The 24,005-nt window shown below is 40.7% G+C and overlaps 2 protein-coding genes across 3 annotated transcripts in view; both read right to left on the bottom strand.

Moving 5' to 3' along the window:
- LOC134628176 (receptor-type tyrosine-protein phosphatase gamma-like) overlaps nt 1-24,005 on the bottom strand; it is a 470,111-nt gene that overhangs the window by 149,577 nt on the left and 296,529 nt on the right. The window contains exon 8 of one of the 2 annotated variants that reach the window (XM_063474903.1): nt 1,092-1,115. The exons of the other annotated variant lie outside the window; for it this stretch is intronic. Coding sequence (XP_063330973.1) covers nt 1,092-1,115 — 24 coding nt within the window. The remainder of the gene's footprint in view (nt 1-1,091; nt 1,116-24,005) is intronic. 2 annotated transcript variants of the gene reach the window in all.
- Nucleotides 5,153-7,295, bottom strand: LOC135933063 (uncharacterized). Its single transcript, XM_065470945.1, has 4 exons — nt 5,918-7,295; nt 5,454-5,612; nt 5,319-5,375; nt 5,153-5,174 (listed from the first exon to the last, which is right to left on the bottom strand). Exons 1-4 carry the CDS (start codon nt 7,293-7,295, stop codon nt 5,167-5,169), a joined length of 1,602 nt encoding a protein of 533 aa, XP_065327017.1. The 3' UTR covers nt 5,153-5,166.

The raw sequence follows: 24,005 nt of genomic DNA, 5'->3' as shown, positions 1-24,005 counted from the left end.
GCAGATTTAATGGGATTAGGAGGACCTAATTATTGTACTAAGAAAGCAGAACTTGAAGGGAAAGTCATGGAAGATTTAAAACCAGGACCTGTTCGGATTGGGGATTTAGAGGTTTTTTATTGCTATCATATAATCTGCCTTAGGATGACTGTATTAATAACGTGTTGTACAGTATTATTTTATGTTTGTCATAACAGTGATGTCTCTATTTACAGGTTGAGTTAATTTTATACACAATGCATAACTGTGCTTGTTTAGAGTTGATGTTCCGTCCAAACAGGTTTTAAGCTTCACTGGTGAGAGTGTCCAGGTGATACATGTTGAGGGAAGATGAGAACATAGCAGGTTAATTGCATGCACGCTTACAAACACACATGATTTATATATAGGCCAGGCCAGAGGCCTGGACTTGATGCAGCTTTCAACTTTACAGCTCCTAACTTCCAGGAATGGCGTGGAGTGTAATGAAGGGATGCAAAACATGCTTACAGACACAAACATGACAGGGGTTTATTTTACAGGGTAAAGGTGGACCACAGGTTGCTTTGTTTCTGCTTAGCAACTACTGAGGTAAAAGGTGTTAATGATAAATATGCAATAAGTGAACAGGAAATGTGTAAGGGTGAGCCGGGTGAAACAAAATGTTGTAGATAATGGAAACTTGTCTAACTGGCATTAACAGTAACTTTTGCATGTTATGTATATGCTTGAAGCCAAAAGAGGCATAAATCCAGATAGAAAACTTTGAAGTGTGCTTTTTAGCGGAGATTTAGGCTGACATGGGGATGGTGTGCATTTTACTCGGGTTATGTTTAATAAGACTAAAAGCGTTGCTCACACACATAAAGAGTATTGAGATTAAATAAAGTTAATATAATGGATAGAGCCCAGAACAGGATAATACATAAGTGAAATCAAATGCAATGTTTGATTTCACTTTTATTGGGAAACAATCAGGCTAGAAATGTGAGTAACCTATGTTTAAACTGTGAAAACACTCTCCACATACTTTGAAACTGTGCAACTCTGAGTGATCCATGCAATCAAGCAACTGTTACATATCTGCATCAAACTAGCCAACATAGACTCACCACAAAATGATGCAGGATGTGGCCCTGCAGCGGGGGCAGAAAATAATTTGCAAATCAGGGATGTTATGTTGATTATCATATCCTTACTTATGTACACACACACACAGAAAGGGAAATTTCAAAACAAAACAAAAAACAACTTCCCTTATCCTGTCAAGCACAGGAGCAAAATAAAAATCTCTTTGGGCTCTGTTAAAATTTCTTTAGTAAAAGTGTAAAAGGCCAAACCTAAGAGGTTGGGCAACCCGGAAAGTCCCTCCAGTATCAGGAGTTAATAGTCAGGAAACATTTCTCACATTAACGCCTTATATCTGAAAAATGATTGACTGATAGATGTAGATTGACATACAAGTGCACATACATACACATGTGAATTTAGACATTAAAAGTGTAGAGGCATGTACACACAGATTGGCAAACCGGTACAGAGTCTAACTGAAGAGCTTAACAAAGCAGACGTGGCAGTAGGGTTTGTGATTTTGCCTGATATGATATTGTGAACCAACTTTGAATAATGACAGGAACCTTAGATGAACACAGTAGGTTAGTAAGGTGTAGCAGAGAGAGGGTCAGAGCGAAGGTAGTGGACCTGGGAATGGTGTAGTGACGTCTTTGGAAGACGTCAAAAGAGGGAATTGTGGAATTACAGGGATTATTTTACATAACCATCATCTTATCATTGCATTAATTATCATTTCATCAAAGTGTTTATTGAAGCTGCTGGCATTATGTTATAATTTATATTATAGGGGTTATCATAATCAAATATTAACATGTTTATTACAGGTGCAGTTATAACTACTTTAAAATGATTGAGTTAAATATAGAGATCATAACTCATATGCTGAGTATATTGTTACACTAAAATAGTAGCTGAGCAAAGGCCTGAATGTATTCAGCTTCTTGTGGTATTTGAGTTTGCCGAGTTACAGGTGACAGAAGGATGTCCAGTCCATGGTGACCTCAAAGGCCTTAGATCATCACCATATTCGGAAGAGTATGCCAGAAAGAGGAACCTCTATGTTGCATTTAATTCTTAAAATACATGAATGTTCTGTACATGCAAATTATGTGCTTGTAAACGCAAGAAGGGGCGTTACAATACCCTGATGTTATAAAAGCAATCTAGAGTGTATTTTGGGTAGAGATGTACAACTGTTTTGCAGTTTGCACCTCTCCACGCTGCGTGCATTAAAATCAATTGTTTGACCGACCTCTTCTGGACTATCATTGTTTTACTCTCATCCTCAATTTCGAACCCGTAACAATACATAAATACATAAAATTTAAATTTATGTATGCTGTATGCATTTTGTTCATTCCTAAGTTGTGAGTCTACGCAACAGCCAAAATACTGTCTTTAGTTATTAACATTTGAAATGTTAAAGGCACTTGAAAAGTAACACAAAATTAGCTGCTTTTCAAGAAAAACAAAAACTTTTCGGAAGTACTTAAGGTTTTGTGAGGGTACAGAACCCTGTTTAGTCTTTCCCTCGCACAAGTCGAGTCTACGGTAGTGCAACGTCTACGCTGACTGTAGACCGTTACGTCTTTTCATTGGCCCGGAGTCTACGCTGAGCGTAGACACTGTAGACTCGGGCCAATAGGAGCGCCGAAACCCACTGTAGACGACCAATCGTCTGGTCTACTGCACTACTGTACTGTGCATCCCCCCTCGCACAAGTCGAGTCTACGGTAGTGCAACGTCTACGCTGACTGTAGACCGTTACGTCTTTTCATTGGCCCGGAGTCTACGCTGAGCGTAGACACTGTAGACTCGGGCCAATAGGAGCGCCGAAACCCACTGTAGACGACCAATCGTCTGGTGTACTGCACTACTGTACTGTGCATCCCCATTCGCAGGCTTCTAGACTTCTGATTGGCAAAAATTTTGTTTTTAGCCTTTACATGTGGACAGACATATATGTTTTTTTTAAAAGTGCACGTGTGGATGGGATTTTTGTTTTTGTTTTTTTAAACGAAAATGGAAAATCTCTGTTAGAGTGAATTGTTAAATGCTGTCGTTTTAATGCTTACCATCTCTACATTGTTTCAAACTGTGTGATCAAAGATATTCCTTTGTCCCCCTCCCCAGCCTGTCAAATGGTGGGGAGGCTGTAGTGTTTTATTACAGGCACATCCCATGTGAAGGTTCTGTTTTGTTGTTTAGTAAACTTCCTGCCCTTTATGGCCTCACCTGTGTTGTGCATGGTGAACCAATACAGGAATTGAGCCATATATAGGGTGTGGGGGAGACTACCCTTTTTATGACCAAGGATGTTGTTAAAAACAGTTGTTATCAGGAAGTAACGCACACAGAGAGACACACTCACTCACGTACACACACACACACACACACATACGGGTCTATGTGGTATGGCGGGACTATACTACGTCAATCCGCCCGGCGGTGGTTTACGGGGACTACCGTTTCCAGAGGACTTAGAGCCAAGGGAGCGAGGTTAAAGTGTTCGAAAAAATCTGAAAAAAATTTGGGTCACTTCAGACCTAATACACTCCCTATAGAAGTCTAGATACACTGATACACACCAACCAGACTCTATTGTGTTTTGTGGAGACATTGTCCACTTGACAACGATGTGTTTTATGAGGTCCAAAAAAACCAATATCGGGACTTTAAAGGGACAATGATGTCATTATTAAATAGCTCATCATTACCATGAATACACATCTGACAGGACACAGGATTACTGGGACATCATTTTATTAGTGTTCTTGGATCTGAACATTAATTTTAACCATAAAATTAATGGATCTGAACATTAATTTTAACCATAAATAAAAAAGAAATCTAACCCTAACCCTAACCCTATGGACAAAAATGCCCACGCTAACCACAGAAATATAAAAATATAGAAGTTTAAAGGTAAATATTAAGGGGAGAAAATATGCATTTATATTTTTTTATTTTAAATATAACCTGTCAAAAAAAATATATTAAAATAAGAACCTGTCAAAAAAACTAAATAAATTAAATAAAAAAATTATGAAATACAAACGACTTCTGTAATTAACAAGAACTTTTTTTTAAACAGAACATCAGGCAGCCTGCTGCACAATAACTCAGTTTTAACAACAGTTTGGCCATCTGACCAAGATGTAAAACCACATCTGGCTAAACAGTTATTTTAGTTCATTTTTTTCTGCCTTTTTGCAGTTAATCCTCTGTTTCTTACAAAATCTCTTATGTTTTGAACTGTTCTTCCTGCCAACATCGGATCTTCTACCAATTTGCAATGACTGCATTCATTTTTGGTGGCCAGTTTCCCTTCGTTTATGTGGTCTTTAAAATGCCTCATCACTGCAGCAACCTCAGCCTTGGACCACATGTTTTTGGGAGCTCTTCGGGAATTGTGGGATTGAGCAGCATTTTTATCTGGAAGATATATAAAGTAGTAGTAGTAGTTAAAACAAACAAACCAAACAAAAAAAAAACCCCAAAAATCATTTGCTTGTAAAAAGAATGGATGCTACCCTGTCCTAACTTCTGAAATGTGTTGGTACCATCAATATCAAAACGAGCTAAAATTCTCTTTGAAAATTTATCAAATTTCTAAAATGAGACAACATTTAGTGTTCCACTGTGAATAAAAGACTGAATAAAAAGTTGAATAAAAGTCTCTTGATGCATGCTCAATCATCCAGGTAAGTAAATCCCAAAACGTTGATTCTGTTAATCTGGATGTAGCGTTTTCAGTGGGAGAAACATTTTGTCACTCATCCAAGTGACTTTTTGCCACCACTCTGCAGTTTGCCATATGTTGCAAAGTGATGAAACAATAGATGATGAACAATTCAAGAACCTTAAAGCACAAACATCTAAGTGACGAAACATTTCTCCCACTGAAAAAACTACGTTCAGATGAACAGAATCAACCTTTTTACTTACTTAACTGGATAATGAGAATGCATCATGCAAGCACCATAGTATGTCCCATGAAGTAGTCTGTAGACAGGCCTCACCCAGTCATTAAATTGTTTGTCAGCTATACAATTACCCTTGAGCTTCTGAGAATAATAGACTATGCATAATGGCTGTGATGTGATGATTCCGTCAAATCCCTAGAATTAAAGCAGGAAGTCTACTTTAACACATATGGATATTGTTTGATTTTAAAATCCATTGTGGTGGTGTAGAGAGACAGAATTGCAACGCAATTACAAAGAACGTGTCCATAAGCTTAGAGAACCAACTGCACCCCTTACCTTCAGAGGGAGCAGCAGTCTCACTTGCTGCAGGCATTATGAGTGGTTCTTCATCTGCTGATTACACAATTTGATTAAGTTTTAATATTTGTAACAAACATTTTATCCACAGAAACCAAGCTAGTGGTAACTTACCACAATCTACAGTGTCTTGGAGCTGCGCTGTGTTTGTGGAATCAGCTACTGCATGTACAGGCTCACTGGTGCCACACGCCGACATTGTGAGTGCTGTGTCATCATCATCTGATTCACTCTCACTGTCCTTTGTTTCAGCATCACTTAATGCAATTTCATCTGAGAAATTGTGGGAAAAAAAAACCCAACACAAACACAAACCCCCCAAAAACCTCACATTAACAACGAGATGACAAAATACAGAACAAATACTGGAAATTATACTTTTTCCACAGTACATAGTTTTACTATTTAAGGCCACCACTCTGCAGTTTGCCAAATGTTGCAAAGTGATGAAACAACAGACTTCAAGAACCTTAAATCATGGACATTTAACAGAATGGTCTGTGCTTTTAGGTTTTAATTCTGTTGATAAAGCATAATATTCAACTACTGCCCTAATATTTGCTCCTTTCAATACAAACCTTCAATTTCGATCTCATCCAGTGATTTCCCCTGGATCTGGGAAAGATGTCCTTTTTCCAGTGTTAAAAGCAGTTTGGAAATCTTGGCCAGCTGTGTTGTGGGAACTGGTAATCTGTAGAATTCACGGTGAATGCGGATATCATGACCCAGGAAATCTGCAACCTGATCAAGTTCATTGTTTTTCAAATTAAGGACTTGTGAGAGTGTGGCAACATGTTTTCTGAGCTGTGTCGATCTTAGATACTCAGGGTGCTTTGCTCCACACTGGTGTGCATGAACACGCAAGGAGTCCATTCCTCTGTAATGACTCATTGATCGGGGTCTTGCAAAGAGGTAGATATTAGTGGCACAAATACCACAGTCAGGCCTCCTACTAACCAGTAGTGACAGAGCATCCAGCATGCTTGGTGTTAGCAGAACTGGAACATTTCTGTCCCTTTTTCCCATTATTTCTATTCTACAGAAATAGTTACAGAGTCTCTGTTCCATTTCTGAGAGCCCCATGGAAACATCTGTGTGGAGTGCCGTTTTGTCTCTTTCAAGAAAACTTTTGAGGCGCATCTTTGAAACCTCTCCAGAACGTCTTCGATTGAACACAATGATTTGTGAGAGTGTAACTTGTGCAAGTTGGGCATAATTCTGAGCTGTGGCTTCGTTCTCCAAGCTGCAAAAGGCACTTTCTGCAGATTTTTGAAGGTAGTGATGGAGAATCCGAACATCTTCTGTAAAGGGCAATGTTGATGGCTTGTTAAACTTTGCCTCACTCAATGTGTTCAAGGCACGGTGAGACACCATCTCGGACCATTTGGAGACATACAACTTCTTGAACGCATCAGTGGACTTGATTAGGGCTTCATCCTCTGTCATGAGGGCACGACAATGGATAATGTCAGACATTTTATGCAGTGTATGTCCCAGTTTCAGCGCAAGGCTTGGAGTTTTGTATGACAGTGTCTCTTCATCAAAACCTGAAACTTTCTTTACTGCTTGCACAACTCTCTGGAAGTTAGCAGGCTTAATAGCTTCTTCGATGTTATGCACTGAGAATTCTGTACGCAGACACAACAACAAACGTCCCGCTTCACGAAGCTTCTGTCGTATATAATCATACTTAGTAGGGTCTTGTCCATGTTTATTGTAGAGGGACTGGGCAAACTGAATAACAGTAAAGTCATTTCGCACAGCTGAGGCAATCTCATCTTGTTTCATAACAGCAAGAACCTTCCACACTCCACTTGACACCTGCGGATAACACTGAGACTCCAGAGTTAAAGCCAGGCCGAGTACTTTGGTTCTTCCAGGTTCTTTATCCGTGTCATCTTTTGGTTTGTTAGGACATCTGCGGACATGTCTCCAAAGATCCTTGCGAACATACATCCCTTGACAATAAAAGCAATAAGCAAACTTTCCCTCTACTGCTTTAATCTTGGGTCTTCTCTTCACTTTCAGTGGTCCCACTCCACCATGCAACACTGCAGCATTATGCTTAAAATTTCCCTTATTTCTCAATTTCTCTAACAGGCTTTTACGCTCGTTTGAGTCTCTAGGCAGGGAAAATGCATGCACAACATCAGGAGCTGTTTTGTGCGTTTTCAGGTGGCGGGAAATTTTAGCTTGTGGTTTGCCACAAAAATAGCAGTAATTTCTTTTACTTAAAGTCATTTTTTCTGATTCAGTTTCGCAAAGCTCACTTTTATCTTCTGGCTTGTCCTTTGTCAAGTTGTGGATTAAATTCGTTGAATCTGATTGTTCATGCGCTTTGGAGATGTCATCTTGGCATAGCAGACCTTTTGATGTGCTTGGCAATAATGAGATGTCTTCATCTGAATCTTCATCATATGACTCTGAATCTGGCACATATTCTTCTTCTGATATGCTGTGGTTGCCATCATCATCGCTTGATATTTGATCCAGAACTGAATGTGGCAATCCATCTTCCCCTGAATATTCAGAAATTTCTTCTTTCTGGAATGTAAGAATAAAAGTTATTTTAATTGATCAATACTTTAGACAGGTAAAAAAAATAAACTGAAAAAAAGTCAAGCCAAATATGAATGGGATACACACCTGTGTTGACTGGTGACAATTCTGATTTGACAATTTTGCAAGGCAGGATTTGTGCCAGACCCCTAAACAAACTGAAACACATTTTGATATACTTCATTTAGCTTTGCAGTTCTATTTAAGTGAAGTAGTTTTTTGTCAAAGCATTGCAGTAATGTCAAATGCTGAAAAAAACCAAAAAACAAACTGTTCACACTTAAGGATATTTTAATGACTACACATACACTGCTAACCCCCTCCCCCCCCAAAAGGACATCCCAGATGTGAATGAATGAATTATTCTTATTAAATACTTTGTTCTTCAGGTAGTTGAATGGCATGGAAGTGTGTAGTTGAATGTGTGTGGCCTCCAGATGCCTGTATGACTTCCCTACAATGCCTGGGCATGCTCGGGATGAGGTGGCGGACGGTCTCCTGAAGGATCTCCTCCAAGACCCAGACTAAAGCATCCGCCAACCCCTGGACAGTTTGTGGTGGATGGAGTGAGACGCGATGTCCCAGATGTGCTCAATTGGATTCAGGTCTGGGGAACAGGCGGGCCAGTCCATAGCATCAATGCCTTTGTCATGGAGGAACTGCTGACATACTCCAGCCACATGAGGTCCAGTGTCATCTCGCATTAGGTGGACCCCAGGGCCAAACGCACTAGCATGTGGTCTCACAAAGTGTCCGAGGATCTCATCTTGTTACCTAATGACAGTCAGGCTCTCTGGCAGGCACAGAAATGCCACCCCACACCTTTACTGACCCACTGCCAATATGATCATGCTGGAGGATGTTGCAGACAGCAGAACGTTCCCCACGGCATCTCCAGACTGTCACATGTGCTCAGTTTGAACCTCCTTTCAGCTGTGAGGAGCATAGGGTGCCAGTGCCGAAGTTGCCAAACTTTGTGTTTTCTGGCAAATGTCAAACGTCCTGCATGGTGTTGGGCTGCAAGCTCAATCCCCACCTGTGGACGCTGGACCCTCAAGCCATCTGACCATTTGAGCAGACAGATGCACATTTGTGGCCTGTTTGAGGTCATTTTGCAAGGCTCCTCTTGTTCCTCCTTGCACAAAGGTGGAGGTAGCGGTCCTGCTGCTGGGTTGTTGCCCTCCTATGGCCTACTCCACATCCAGGTAACACCTCCATGCTCTGGACACTACACTAACAGACACAGCAAACCTTCTTGCCACAGCTCACATTGATGTGCTACACTAGATGAGCTGCACTACCTGAGCCACTTGTGTGGGTTGTAGACTCTGTCTCATGCTACCACTAAAATGAAATCACCACCAGCATTCAAAAGTGACCATAACATCAGCCAGAAAGCATAGGTGCTGAGAAGTGGTCTGTGGAGTTACATCGCATTGTTTAAGTGTTCCCTTTATTATTTTGAGCAGTTTATGTTATGGAATGGGGAATTGAGGACAATCCCAAGTATACCATTTTTACAAGGTCCTGCACCAAAGAGGTAATACTACATTTCTTTAATTAGATGTGACCACCCACTGATTAAAAAGGGAGCAGTGTTCATTTCAGCTAGTCTTAACTTGTTGAACTCTATTAATGCTTTTTACTATATACTGTACCTATTCACTAAGTGTCTCACCTTTGCACTTATAGCCAAGCCACTTGAGGGAGGAAACCGGTCCCACACACTGAATGCACTTGTCCAAAGATGATATTGTTGTGCACACCAGACGATGACTGTGACACTGTTAGCAAAATATTGCAACATTTACAGTCAGGTCCATAAATATTGGGACATCGACACAATTCTAACATTTTTGGCTCTATACACAACCACAATGGATTCCAAATGAAACGAACAAGATGTGCTTTAACTGCAGACTGCCAGCTTTTATTTGAGGGTATTTACATCCAAATCAGGTGAACAGTATAGGAATTATGACAGTTTGTATATGTGCCTCCCACTTCTTAAGGGACCAAAAGTAATGGGACAATTGGCTTCTCAGCTGTTCCATGGCCAGGTGTGTGTTATTCCCTCATTACCCCAATTACAATGAACAAATAAAAGGTCCAGAGTTCATTTCAAGTGTGCTGTTTGCTTTTTGAACCTGTTGCTGTCAACTGCCAGGATGAGATCCAAAGAGCTGTCACTACCAGTGAAGCAAGCCATCACTAGGCTGAAAAAACAAAACAAACCCATCAGAGAGATTGCAAAAACATCAGGCGTGGCCAAAACAACTGTTTAGAACATTCCCAAAAAGAAGGAACGCACTGGTGAGCTCAGCAACACCAAAAGACCCGGAAGACCACGGAACACAACTGTGGTGGATGACCAAAGAATCCTTTCCCTGGTGAAGAAAACACCCTTCACAACAGTTGGCCAGATCAAGAACACTCTCTAGGAGGTAGGTGTATGTGCGTCAGAGTCAACAATCAAGAGAAGACTCCACCAGTGTGAATACAGAGGGTTCACCACAAGATGTAAACCTTTGGTGAGCCCCAAAAACAGGCAGGCCAGATTAGAGTTTGCCAAATGACATCTGAAAAAGCCGTCGCAGTTCTGGAACAACATCCTATGGACAGATGAGACCAACATCAACTTGTACCAGAGTGATGGGAAGAGAAGAGTATGGAGAAGGAAAGGAACTGCTCATGATCCTAAGCATACCACCTCATCAGTGAAGCATTGTGGTGGAAGTGTCATGGCGTGGGCATGTATAGTAAATCAGGCTGTGATTGACTGTAAAGGATTTGCAACCAAGTATTAAAAAATGAATGTTTGATTTATGGTTCTTATTCTGTCCCATTTCTTTTGGTCCCTCAAGAAGTGGGAGGCACATTTGCAAACTGTTGTAATTCCTACACCGTTCACCTGATTTGGATGTAAATACCCTCAAATAAAAGCTGACACTCTGCAGTTAAAGCATGTCTTGTTCGTTTCATTTGGAATCCATTGTGGTGGTGTATGGAGCCAAAAATGTTAGAATTGTGTCGATGTCCCAATATTTATGGACCTGACTGTATTTGTTTTGGACAGTTGGAAAGGTGAGGTGTTTTCAATTCAGTTGCAGATATCAACTAATACACTTCATCCCAGTATAAAATTTGAAGGCAATCAACCTCTTCACTTTTTTCTACTGGAACCATTTTACTGGGATTAGGGGAATTGATTCTTTCACTTTGTTGTTATCTAGAATAGTTAATTGAGTTAAAACACTGCAACTTCTTAAAAACGGCACATGCATTCTTATCTGTGTGGAGTGGGTCAGAGTAAAAAACAAAAAACCAAAAACAAAATTAAAAAAAACAATCCTTCCTTATTTGCTTATCCTTGCGGCTGGAACCTATTCCAAATATGATGGGTGTACAGTGCCTCTCACCCGAGTTGTATCTGGGAACTACAGATTCCGCCCAAAGACATGCAGTTAGTGGGGTTAGCTGGACTGGTAATTCTAAATTGCCCATAGGTGTGAGTGTGGTAGAGTCTGTCAGTGTGATACCCTGCGACAGCCTCTCACTCCAATTAACAACTGATTCCTTTGCAATCATCCATCCTCTTCCACTTATCCTTATCAGGATTGTGGGGTAGCAGGTTTGGGGCCTATACCAGCTACCATAGGGCAGTACAACCTGGACAGATCACCAGTTTAACATGGAAGGAGAAGCATTTGCATTCACACCAAAGGGCAGTTTTGAATCACCAGTTAACCTAACCCCATAAGCTATATCTTTGGACTGTGGGAAGAAGCCAGAGTACACAGCCAGAGAGAACCCATGCACTACAGCAGTAAAAAGTGCCTAAAACAAGTTAAGAAGTTGTATAGTACTATCTATCTTAATGTTCAAGCCTGAGTTTCAAACCATTTCAACATAGAAACAAAGCACATGTAGTCAGTTCTGCATGCTGTAGGTGAAACTGTCAAAAAATAAGAGAAGACCCCTCCTAAAACCAGAGTGATGTCACCATGAAGCAAACTTTGACGGAGTCCCCCAATAACAGTGTGGTCCTCCTAAGTCACATTTGGGTGGTTAACACACACACACACTCAGATGCTATCCAGACTTGCACTTTGAAACAATGAAAAGGACCTACAAGCCACGGTCCATGTAAATCACATTACACCCAGGTGACTGCCAAACACACACACACAGCATCCATAAAGAATGATGATAGATTAAATTATTAGTTCATTAAGTGGTACACTGGATTATATTTACCCTTTCAGGCTCTGGATGTTTCAGGTCCAGATCATTGTTTGGAATGCAGTTTGGTTGCGGCTTTAGGCAGCTCACAGTCTTCTGAATCTGGCTTGTCTCAGTCTACGTGTGTAACAGATAGAAAATGAAGACAAAAGAACAGTAATCTGACAATTACTAAAAATGCATCATTCAAGAGGATGAATAAACCATTTCACTATCGGCAAAAAGCATAAGGGACACATCGTGCATGAGAAACATTCATTAAAATCTGTCCTAGGTCAATGTTACCTCTTCAGAATCTTGCGCTGAAGAAGAATGCATGGCTTCTGAGCCTTGCTGAGGCATTTCTTCATCATGATCCTGCAACAAAGAAAAGATGGCACAAAGATTAGGCCAAGTGCTCTTCTTGCAACAGTACTGGGCAGGCCTGTGCTTCTGTTTTTAATTTGCATGTGTGGGGGGACCTTTCCACTCAAGTGTTTTCTTCTGAAAAAATACTGGCTACAATAATTAACAACTGATTCCTTTGCAATCATCCATCCTCTTCCACTTATCCTTATCAGGATTGTGGGGTAGCAGGTTTGGGGCCTATACCAGCTACCATAGGGCAGTACAACCTGGACAGATCACCAGTTTAACATGGAAGGAGAAGCATTTGCATTCACACCAAAGGGCAGTTTTGAATCACCAGTTAACCTAACCCCATAAGCTACATCTTTGGACTGTGGGAAGAAGCCAGAGTACACAGCCAGAGAGAACCCATGCACTACAGCAGTAAAAAGTGCCTAAAACAAGTTAAGAAGTTGTATAGTACTATCTATCTTAATGTTCAAGCCTGGGTTTCAAACCATTTCAACATAGAAACAAAGCACATGTAGTCAGTTCTGCATGCTGTAGGTGAAACTGTCAAAAAATAAGAGAAGACCCCTCCTAAAACCAGAGTGATGTCACCATGAAGCAAACTTTGATGGAGTCCCCCAATAACAGTGTGGTCCTCCTAAGTCACATTTGGGTGGTTAACACACACACACACTCAGATGCTATCCAGACTTGCACTTTGAAACAATGAAAAGGACCTACAAGCCACGGTCCATGTAAATCACATTACATCCAGGTGACTGCCAAACACACACACACAGCATCCATAAAGAATGATGATAGATTAAATTATTAGTTCATTAAGTGGTACACTGGATTATATTTACCCTTTCAGGCTCTGGATGTTTCAGGTCCAGATCATTGTTTGGAATGCAGTTTGGTTGCGGCTTTAGGCAGCTCACAGTCTTCTGAATCTGGCTGGTCTCAGTCTTCGTGTGTAACAGATAGAAAATGAAGACAAAAGAACAGTAATCTGACATGAAAATACAGTGCATTTTTGAAGAGGTTTTTGAAACATTAAAGAAACTCTATGAGAATGATAAGTTTCAAGCTAATGTCTTTAAAATATTCACTGTCATGTATAGAGAATATAGAGAAAAATAGTCTGTGTGATTTCTTTAATCTTTTTTAAGCCATTGCTAAAGGAGTAAAACAATCACCTGTAGCAGCAACGAACTATCACTAGGGCCCATTTATCCCCGAGGGACAAAATTTAAACTGAATCTAACTAAAGAGGTTAGAATCACATTAAACATCAATCACTGTTAACATTTAGAAACCGAAAGCCATTTTTTATTTCTGCATACCTGCTGATATTTTTTTAGTGCTTTTAGAGGGCTCTGATGTGGCAGCAATCACAATTGCCTGTTTTCCATTAGTACCTACCCCGGTTTTTCCAGTAGGTTATAGTACCATGTAGTTATTCAGTAACTACTGCACCAAGGTTCCAAGTGATCCAAAGTGATCAGAAAATTTGACATAGACAGACTGAATGCCAACAGGTGGCTGGTCAATGGTGTCACTCGATAAGTTATGAGTGCGCCTCCTTCATGAAAATCCAAGCCATCATTTTTGAAAACTCTGAAATGTTTGAAATGGCTACCAAAATTAACAGCATGATCCCTGAATTGAACACTAAAGTATAGACTGAGCAGCAGGCATTGTGTCACCTTGACATCCATGCTTGCTGTGGCATTTATATCACTGGATGCTCGGCTGCATTGCTATAGTGACCCCAGGCACAGTAGGTGATACTCAATTTCAATGGAAAACTAGATGCCCTAAGTCACTTTAAGCCAATTTGAGTAGGTACAAATGTAAAAATGGCTTACGGTATGCAATTTATCAGTTCCAAAAAGTACAATTGTAGAAATACCTTGCATCTCCAGGGCCAATCCGAGTCACCATAATTATAGTCTATTTCTTCGCCTGGACTTATGTCTCTGCTTGCAAATAAGCATAGATGGGGCTTTCCATTGATATTTAATATTTTCATCTTAGCACTTGGACTGATGTGGTTGTCGTTGACAAGTCTGCCTAATGACCCATCTTCTTGAGATGCATCCACACTGTGGGGTTAGGCAAAAAAGTATTAGCTTAACTAGTTTTTGTTAGGAAGCTTTTTTTTCATAAATCAAAAGCAAAGTGTAATTTAATCTTAATCAAACTACACTGATATAATACGCACCACCAGAGTTTTCCATCAAACTTAATTCAAACATGAACACCTTCAGGCTGTCATGATAAACTCTGTGTCTTCGCTCACATTCGTCTTTTGTTATGGGTTTACCTCTGTATTCCAAAAGGAAGTCTCCTTTTGGGAATGGAACAGTCGTGAAAATGCCCCGACCTGAATTGCAGAGGCATACCAAGTGAGTGACAAAAGACAAAGTGACAAACTCCAAATCTAATCCAAACTAAAGACCAACTTACCTTTGAAGGCATTTATGTAGTGGATATCAAATCCCAGTTTGTCCCTTCCAGCAGAAACATGACAGACTGCATCCTCCCGTGGAGGAATGCGTCTCCTTCGCATGTTCTCCTGTACGTTTTGATTGCCTGTATTACCAAAGCATATAAAGTATTACGATTATCGTCATCATTGTCATCATCATCAGTAGTAGTAGAACTAGCAGTAGTGTAGTTTACAGCATAAACACAGCTGACTTATTCATAGTCCTAATTTATGCCTTCTTTTAAAATGTTAAAGGCCTAGTTCTCAAAATGGCGACATGTGACATTTCTGCAATGGCGACTGCAGAGAGTGATACAAGTACTGAGAAAGCTTAGGCATCAAAACTGTAAGACGTTTTTTCTTCAGGCATATAAATAAATACACGATTAAATACACTTATACCCCTTGCTTTTATTTTAGGGCTGTTAGCAGAATGGACAGACATTGGACAAACTGCCCGAAATTAGATGACAGCGACATCAGGGATTTTGACTCAGACTGCGCTGGTTTAATTGTTAATCACGTTAGTCGCGATGTCGGCATTAACACGTTTAAGCCACATTAATGCTTTAACACCGAGTAAATCCTAACACAGGTTAGCCCGCTTTATCGCGTTGACGCGGTTAGTCATCAGCCCTATTTTATTTACTCAATGACAAACGCTGAGGCAGTTTTACTTCTTCAAAAACTAGCTAACAGTCCATAAAGCATATATTAAAGCAGTTTAATATAAGCCTGTGCACCTATAATTTCATATAGTATTAAAGTCATGGTGCATTTTACATTAAAAAAGACTTACCTTTGTGCTTTTAATCAGTCTTCGTATTGCCGTCGACATGTACTTTTTAAAGGGCACGCGCGCGAAATCATTTCCGGTAGGTACCGCCTATATATATAGCCTACCAATCACAATGACTTCCGGCCGTGTGTATTGAAAATGTGTATTAAATTGTAGTACTTACACACATCCAGTCTAACTCGAAACGTCGCTGTGCAATAAACTGGAATACACAAAAATCAGGTGAGTGGTATAGGTGGACTTTTAAGAAAATCAGAAAATCTTTTAATTATAGTTTAATAAATGAATTTACACTACAGTTTAAGCAAATACAGGTCAAAAGATAAATAATGACCTCAAAAGAAGTAGAAAAAATTATTATTTAGACACTTAAAAATGCATTTACAATTCATGTTTTAGGGGGACACATGAATACACAGCAAAAAGTCGAAATGTCCCTGTAGCCCAGGTACAGCGTCAGGTCAAATGTCCATCCATACCACATAGACGCACTTACACACACACACACACACACACACAGTGCCTTGTCTTTTGTAACCATAGGGAGGTTTTACAATGGGAGGTGCTTGTGTGTACTGTAACTGTTTTCAATAAAAGGCGGCAAGCGGAGGCCTGAGTCGAGGTCGTCTGTGGTAGGATTCAGAGTGCTCTCCTGAAACACCGACCGGGGCCTCCCTTGCACAAGTAAAATCGATCGATCGCTGTTGCCTTGCTTCCTTCCTTCACGGGAATAAGTCTCATGAGTCAGCGAGGTCTAAGTTTAGACCCAACAATCTCCATTTTTAAAAATACCTGTGTACGTGTGGACATAGCCTAAGTATATTTATTTGAAAATTGAAATCACCATATCAGTATTTATTCTGAAGAGGTATTTTACAATGTTATGTTACAATTTAAAATGTTCTGAACCATCTCAGGCGGAAGCATTAACTCACCCATCCTACTTAGAAATGGTACTCATAGGTTAATCTCACTAGTATCTCTCTGTTGACATCTCAATTTTAGGGCAATTGTGAAATGAGTCGAGCATAACAAAAAACATTAAAAGGTTGACGACACGCGAGACCGGCTCTTCATACACATGTGTCCACACACACAGACACACACACAGACAGACACACACAGACACACACACAGACACACACACGCAGTCTGTTTGAAAGGAACTGATTTTTAGTGAGCTGTCATGTAAGTATCTGAGCATCGATCCACTCTGCCCCTTTTTGCTAACCCTACTTCAACTATCATCCAAAACGAAAGTGTTTCAAAAAAGCAAAACTCAACAGGTCTTTGATTTTATTCACTTCAGGCTGAACCTCTTTTCGAAAACCTGAGCCCAAAGCAACCGTAAGTCAACTACAAAATGAAAAGTGCCACTGAAAGTCCAGGAGGTAGCTTACAAAAGCTGTATTCAGGAGTTTCCTGTCATGTCAAATGTTTACGTGCAGTAAAGTTTCTACTCAAATCAGCACATATGTCTTTATTGGCAGTGTTAAATTGATTGTACTGCTTACATGTATTGTTGGTATGTTGTCCTTTGAAAATAGAATAAACATATTCCTTCTATATACAAACATTTTAAATAAATAATATGTACTGAGCACTGTTATGTGCCCGGTAGGTTTGGGTGGGAATTTTGTGAAGTGCTTTATTGAAGTGATGTGGCGGTCAAACAGGTGGTGGGTGGGCTGCAAGTGGTCACCTGTGATGGCCCTGGTTTTCCTGAGACAGGAGAATCTGGCAATGGCCTACAGGGGTGGCAGAGGGCAGCCAGGGATTTTTGGGGCAGTGTTAATTGTCCTCTGCTCAGCCCCCTGCGTAACAAACACCCAGGCAGTAAGAGAGTACGCTCTCCAATGAGGAGTGGCAGAAGGTCAGGTTATTTTTCCTCAGGACACAGAGGAAGTGGAGCTGCTGCAGGGCCTTCTTTGCCAAGTGGACCAGAAAAAAAAGTTTGTTATTGCTATAAACATAGGCAAAATATTGTTCTGTCAGTAGTCTGAATGCCGGATCACCCTCTTATTTACGTTAAGTAACAGGGCTTAATAATTAGGGTGGATGGATTTTCCTTCTTATTAGGGATCAAGGGGTCACTTCTAGGAGGAGTCTCTGGGAGGTAGCTTATTAGCAGAGGATTAGTGTCACTTTTGAGTGTGTGCAAGACAATGATGCATCTGTGGTACCAAATACTCAATTTATGTTTTATTTATAGAGCACTTTTCTCAACACTTTGGAGCTCAAAGTACTTTCTATAAAACAACACACACACACACACACACACACACACGCTTCATTAAGTGCGCTGCATCTGCTGAGTTATTCTGCTCAAGCTGGCCTGGTTACACAAGATTTCCTTCACAATTACAATATGAAGAATGTAGTAAATAACATCAAGTCACACATAACACTGAGTTGGACTGAACAATGGTTATCTTTGCATTTCCCAAAGAAAAACCTTGACAGTTTTAAAGTATAAACTACTGAAGGCACAGGGCAAGTTTAACATCAGGGCTCTTTATTTAACGCTTACTTCCATACTGTTCATATTTCGTGCTTTGACAGTATGATTAAGGCCAAATCTTCCCTTATAATAACGTCTACACCAAAAGCGGAAGGACAGATCAATTTAGAATGGAGTTATTTAACACATTTTCAGACAGCAGAGTGTTTAGGTTTTACAACTTAATTGGAGGAAATTATCACTCAGGTCACTTTTTACCTAAAGCACAAAGTAATAACAGCCACAGTGATTTAAAAAAAAAAAATCTCGAACTGCTAGGATTTATCACATAGGTTTGTGTAACCATTGCAACTGTTATGAACAGTAATAATAATTTTTTGCACATCAAGTCACCCTGCATATTAAGCTCATAGCTCTTTTGTAGATCTGTTTCACACTTCAATATTGTCTTCTTTTTATTTCTTTTATTTATTTGTACTATTTGTATTTTATATGTTTTATTTCTATTGTATATATTAATCGGCATCTGTGTGTGGACAGCAAAGAAAGAATTTCATTGCACAGAGAAATGCCTTTTTTTTTTCTTTGGACACATGACAATAAACACTTTGAATCTTGAATGTTCAACTGTTAAACACTATTTTGAATGCTTTATCCTAACCCCCCCCCCCCCCCCCCCCCCCAAAAAAAAAACCCAAAAAACAAAAAACAGAACAACTTGTAATTACCCTTTATAAAGCTCAATATCAATTCAACATTTATTAATATTTAGAACAAAAAACTTGATTATTGCATACTTGTCTTGCCCATTCAAAACAGTGATAGAAAATTTTGTGTGTATGGGACTTGCCACTGTTTCACTGAAACAGCTTTGTAAGTTTATAACCCTTTTCATGATTTCTTTTTTAAGAGATCAGATAGCTTAGAATAAATTAATTCTAAGTTGTTTATTTTCAGACTATGTAGTTACATTGCAGATTATTGTGCTTGCAGGCATAATGCGCTTTTCTTTATATAGCGCCTTTCTAATCTTACTGACCACTCAAAGCAGAGCATGTTATTCTATCCACTTAAAGCACTTTATCTACGTTGCATCCACAGCTAATTTAGAATAACCAATTAATATAACATGCTTGTCTCTGGAACAGGAATGCCTGAAGGAAACATTCACAGGGATACACAGGCCATCTAAACTGCAGGATATGCAGGAACCTTCCTTTTCGAGTATCTAGGAAACGTTTTACTATAAGACGACAGTGCAAACCACTTTACCACCATGCCTCTTATCAATCCATCTTCTCTCAAGGGATCCTCTGTAGGATTTCTGTTCCTTTTGTGCAATATATATATGATCACTCCTGAGCTGTTTTATTATTTCAAAGTTTAGAACTCCCACGACCCATTAAGGACCAGCAGGTGCCCGTCTCTGTCAAAACCTGAGCAAACAGATCATATAAAAATACACACGGACATGACTTTCTAATACCACCATTTTTCTTGGTAGTGGACCTGCCAATTCCAGTACCAGAATAAGCAGGTCCACTACTGGTGCCCTGTGCTTTTCACAGATGAGTACGAGTTCACCCTTAGCAAATGTGATAGGGTCTCAAGGAGATGTGGAAAATGTTACCCTGCCTACAACATCACTCAACATGACAGATTTGGTGGTGGGTCAGTAATGGTCTGGGGAGGCATAGCCATGGAGGGACGCACTGAAGCCAGGATGCTATACCAGATGTTCTCCATGGAACCATCCAAAACGTACTGTCAATGGCAAGAGAATAATATGAGAACAGCCTCACCAATACTGGAGATGAACCAATCCTGTTCTACTGACCATATGGGAGAAGGAGACAGCAGAGGACAACAATGCCCAGTGGCTAGTGGATCTAAGAACAGATTAAAGCACAGTGGCAGACATCCAAGAGCAAGTCTTGGTCTAAGAGCTGGACAGAACAGGCCCTGGCATGATTCACATCTACTGGCTAAAGAAGCTAACTGCACTCCATGACTGTCTGGCAGCACAAATGAGCAAAATGCTAATAGATGAGACACAGCCAGAATGGCTAATGAAAGCCTGGGCAGTCCTAATCCCAAAGGATCCAAAAATGGGACTGGTCCCAGCTAACTACCAGTCAACTACCTGACTCAGCACAACATGAAAGGAACCTGTCAGCCATCATAGTGTCTAACATGAACAGGCACATTGCTCAGTACATGGGTGGGGCACAGAAAGGAATTTGGCAGAATCACTAGAGGGGCAAAACACCAGCTGCTGGCAGATAGAACAGTCACTCGAGACTGTAAGACCAGACTGACCAACATGTGCACCTCCTGGATTGATTACAGGAACACTTATGACTCAGTCTCTAACACGTGGACCTGAAATGTCTAGAACTATAAAAGATCAATGGAGGGGATGTGGAAAACAACACTGGAGGCTAGCCTCAGCCAGATCATTAACAAAACTGACTTCAGATACTAACTATAGAATGTGTCCGTGAAGGTTCTCAGTCATCCAGGTCATCGTAGTCTAAGGAGCTTGGAAAGAAAAGCGTCTGGACTTTTTTTAAGTTGCTTGAAGACCTTTCACCTCTCATCCAAGAAGCTTCTTCAGTTCTAAGGTCAAATGGCGGAGAGACCCAGATTTAAACCCAGTGGGAGTATCCCCCCAAGGGGGACAAAAGGACCCCCTGATGATCCTCTACCTAATCACGTGAGCCAAGGTGTGAAAACGGGTGTGGGTCACAATCAGCCAGGGTTTCGGGTGAGCTCATTGTGAAACCTGGCCCCACCCTATCATGCAATTTCCTGAGGTCAGATGGCCCAGGATGTGAGTGGGCATTAAGGCGTCTGGGAAGGGAACTCAAAACTGGATTATAGATGGCAGACAGTTGGTGTGGAAAGCCACCGCCTCTGTTCAAAGATGGTCGCTCACAGTGGACATAAATGGCTTCTTTTACTCCTCTTTCAAACCATCTGTCCTCTCTGTCCAAAATGTGAACATTGGCATCCTCGAAAGAGTGACCTTTGTCCTTTAGATGCAGATGGACTGCTGAGTCTTGTCCCGTGGAGGTGGCTCTTCTATGTTGTGCCATGCGCTTGTGAAGTGGCTGTTTGGTCTCTCCAATGTAGAGGTCTGGGCATTCCTCGCTACACTGTACAGCATACACCACATTGTTAAGTTTGTAAACAATGTGCCGCCATTTGACCTTAGAACTGAAGAAGCTTCTCGGATGAGAGGTGAAACGTCTTCAAGCAACTTAAAAAAAGTCCAGACGCTTTTCTTTCCAAGCTCCTTAGACTAACTATAGAATGGAGAAACTCTCAGAACCACTATCCAGGATGAACGGACAAACATCCATAAAGGAAAATGGGCAGTTTGTGTCTAGTGGATACTGTTAGTGCTGACCATCAGGTCAGGGGAGAGACATCAGCACCCTCACCTGAGATTGGGTATCAAGCCCCAAGTATGACCAGAGGTGGGATGATTGCAAGAGCAGCTGACCTAAGAGACAGAATCATGGAGAAGCTGGAAACCTGAACCCTCCATGGCCAATTACAAAGACTATGTGAAGTACCGTCAGGTTTACCAGAAGATGTGAATGCAGCATTATGGACAATCCCTACTGCGACCATCATAGAAAATAATCAGCTGATTTAACCATGGCAGCAGTGATCAAGGTAGCACAGAGGGAAGTTAGCCCTTAGAAAGGGTCGCCTAAGAAGTACAGCAAGCTGTCCATATCTGAGGCCTTGGAAACTACTAAGCAAAGACTCACAGCCTTGACCAGCCACTTGAAAAGATATACCATAGAAACAGAAGGCAGGAGAATAAGGTGTACTCTCAGAACCAGGGAACAATATGAGAACAGTCCCACCAAGACTGGAGATTGGGCAACACTAGATGAGCATGTAAGAGAAGGACATAACAACAATACTCAGTGGCAAGTGGATCTAAGAAGAAACAACAGAAACCTGCCTGAACAGGTCTCAGTAACCATCACAGTGGCAGACATCCAAGAAAGGGTCTCCAGTATGAAGAGTTCAACAGCACCAGGCCCTGACATGATTCATGCCTGGTGTTGAATTGATTCCAAGACCAGGCTCACCAACCTAGACTGACTATAAAAAAGCCTATGATTCAATGCACCACACGTGGATCCAGGAATGACTACAACTATACAAGATCAACAGGACCTACAGAGCCTTCATCAGGAACTTGATGGGGATGTGGCCAACAACACTAAAGGCATAACACTATAACCCTCATGTTTGCTTTCACTAATACTTGTACTAATCTTGTTTTCTGTCTCTAGTAAAGTCTAGGGATCACATACTCAGTTTGCCTGCAGTCAACCTCAGCCCGGTCGTTGGTTGCTTCAGCCTGCCTGCCTCCCTGTCACACCGTCAGAGTCCTTCAGGACCAACTCACTCACGATTAACCCAGACTTTGCCTCCCCCTCTAGCAAACTTCTACCTACTGAAAAAAATAAGCTCAAACAATTCATTCCTGGACACTATCATCTCCATCTCCTCCTGGCTCCATGTTAACTCGCCTCTCCTGTTATTGCAGTGACTTTATCCCTCTTGCTGGACTCTAGAACCCCACGCTCAAGCTCATGTACTACCATAGCTCAGTTCACAGTTCTTAGCCCATGCTCACAGCCATAGTATCTCAGGTCTCGTCATAGTTATAGCCTTCGCTCCTGTTTTGTAAATAAATGTCGTTGTAGTAATATTTAGCCCTCACTCCAGCCCAGGTGCCTTTATAGTTATGACTGTCAACAGTAATATGTTCTGCCCTAACCCTTGTGCATATATTCCCCAGCCATAAGTTTCCTTGCATAGATTTTTGCCCACTGTCATTGTTATTCACTAACCTGTATATAGCCACTGTACTCAGCACTAGTGTTTTCACACAGGGTTCGTACAGGTGCTTGAAATCCTTGAAAATGCTTGAATTTTAATGTTGTCTTTTCAAGGTTTGAAAAGTGCTTGAATTTCAGATGTGGTGCTTAAAAGTGCTTGAAAGGGTAACTGTATTTCATTCACCACAAACAACTATCTGATTGAATAGTTTTCTTATCAGAGAGAAATAAAATGAGTCGCAAAATGTAAAAGCAAAATTTCTCCGCCTGGGCTGCCTTGCGTCTGTTTCAACGTGTGACCCCGCCCCTCCATCGGACAGTCGGGGATGAGTGCGCTAACATACCTGTAGGTTGCTGTTTTAATGAGTGTTTGATGGAAAATGACAATGGCGGAGTTTGCGCTCTCTAGTCGCATGATAGGTGAGTGCTAGTAAATAATTTTCCAGTACATGTACGTTACACATGCTATTTTTTAAAATTATGAATATTATTTTGCTATCAAACTCGCTGAAGAAATGATTGAAATGCACTGAGTGTGATGCAGTATGGCAGCGCTATTATGGAATATGCTGTGAACTTAGCTAACATTACTTAGCAGTAATATGAGTTAATTTACTCAAGTGAAAGCTTTAAACATTAGCCCAATACATAACTAGCCAACTTAAGGCTTTCTGATTAACCCTCCAGGGTCAACGGACCCAGAGTCTCCATTTGAACTTGGGTTGAATGTGCGGACTTCAAACTATATCCAGTTTTTAAATTGTGTTTATAGGCCACGTAAAACCGATGTTTTTTTTTCTGAATAAAACAGTGGCCTTTATTCCGGGAAGAAACGGTAAAACTGTGTTTTCTAAGGAGAGTGCTAGCAAACACGCTTTGCTTGTGAGTGAAAAAAGAAAAAACA

This window comes from Pelmatolapia mariae, linkage group LG5 (genome assembly GCF_036321145.2).
Source record: "Pelmatolapia mariae isolate MD_Pm_ZW linkage group LG5, Pm_UMD_F_2, whole genome shotgun sequence".
NCBI lineage: Eukaryota > Metazoa > Chordata > Actinopteri > Cichliformes > Cichlidae > Pelmatolapia > Pelmatolapia mariae.
Note: the sequence above shows the minus strand (reverse complement) of the source record. Positions and strands in the feature narration are given on the sequence as shown.

Bases quoted from the DNA above. Each gene is read 5' to 3' on its own strand.
- LOC135933063 (XM_065470945.1), bottom strand. From the start codon at position 7,295: ATGTATGTTCGCAAGGATCTTTGGAGACATGTCCGCAGATGTCCTAAC. The intron at 5,613-5,917 runs GTTTGTATTGAA...ACAATTTCTCAG, and splicing joins GGATGAGATCGAAATTGAAG to ATGAAATTGCATTAAGTGAT. The intron at 5,376-5,453 runs GTAAGTTACCAC...TTGTGTAATCAG, and splicing joins CCAAGACACTGTAGATTGTG to CAGATGAAGAACCACTCATA.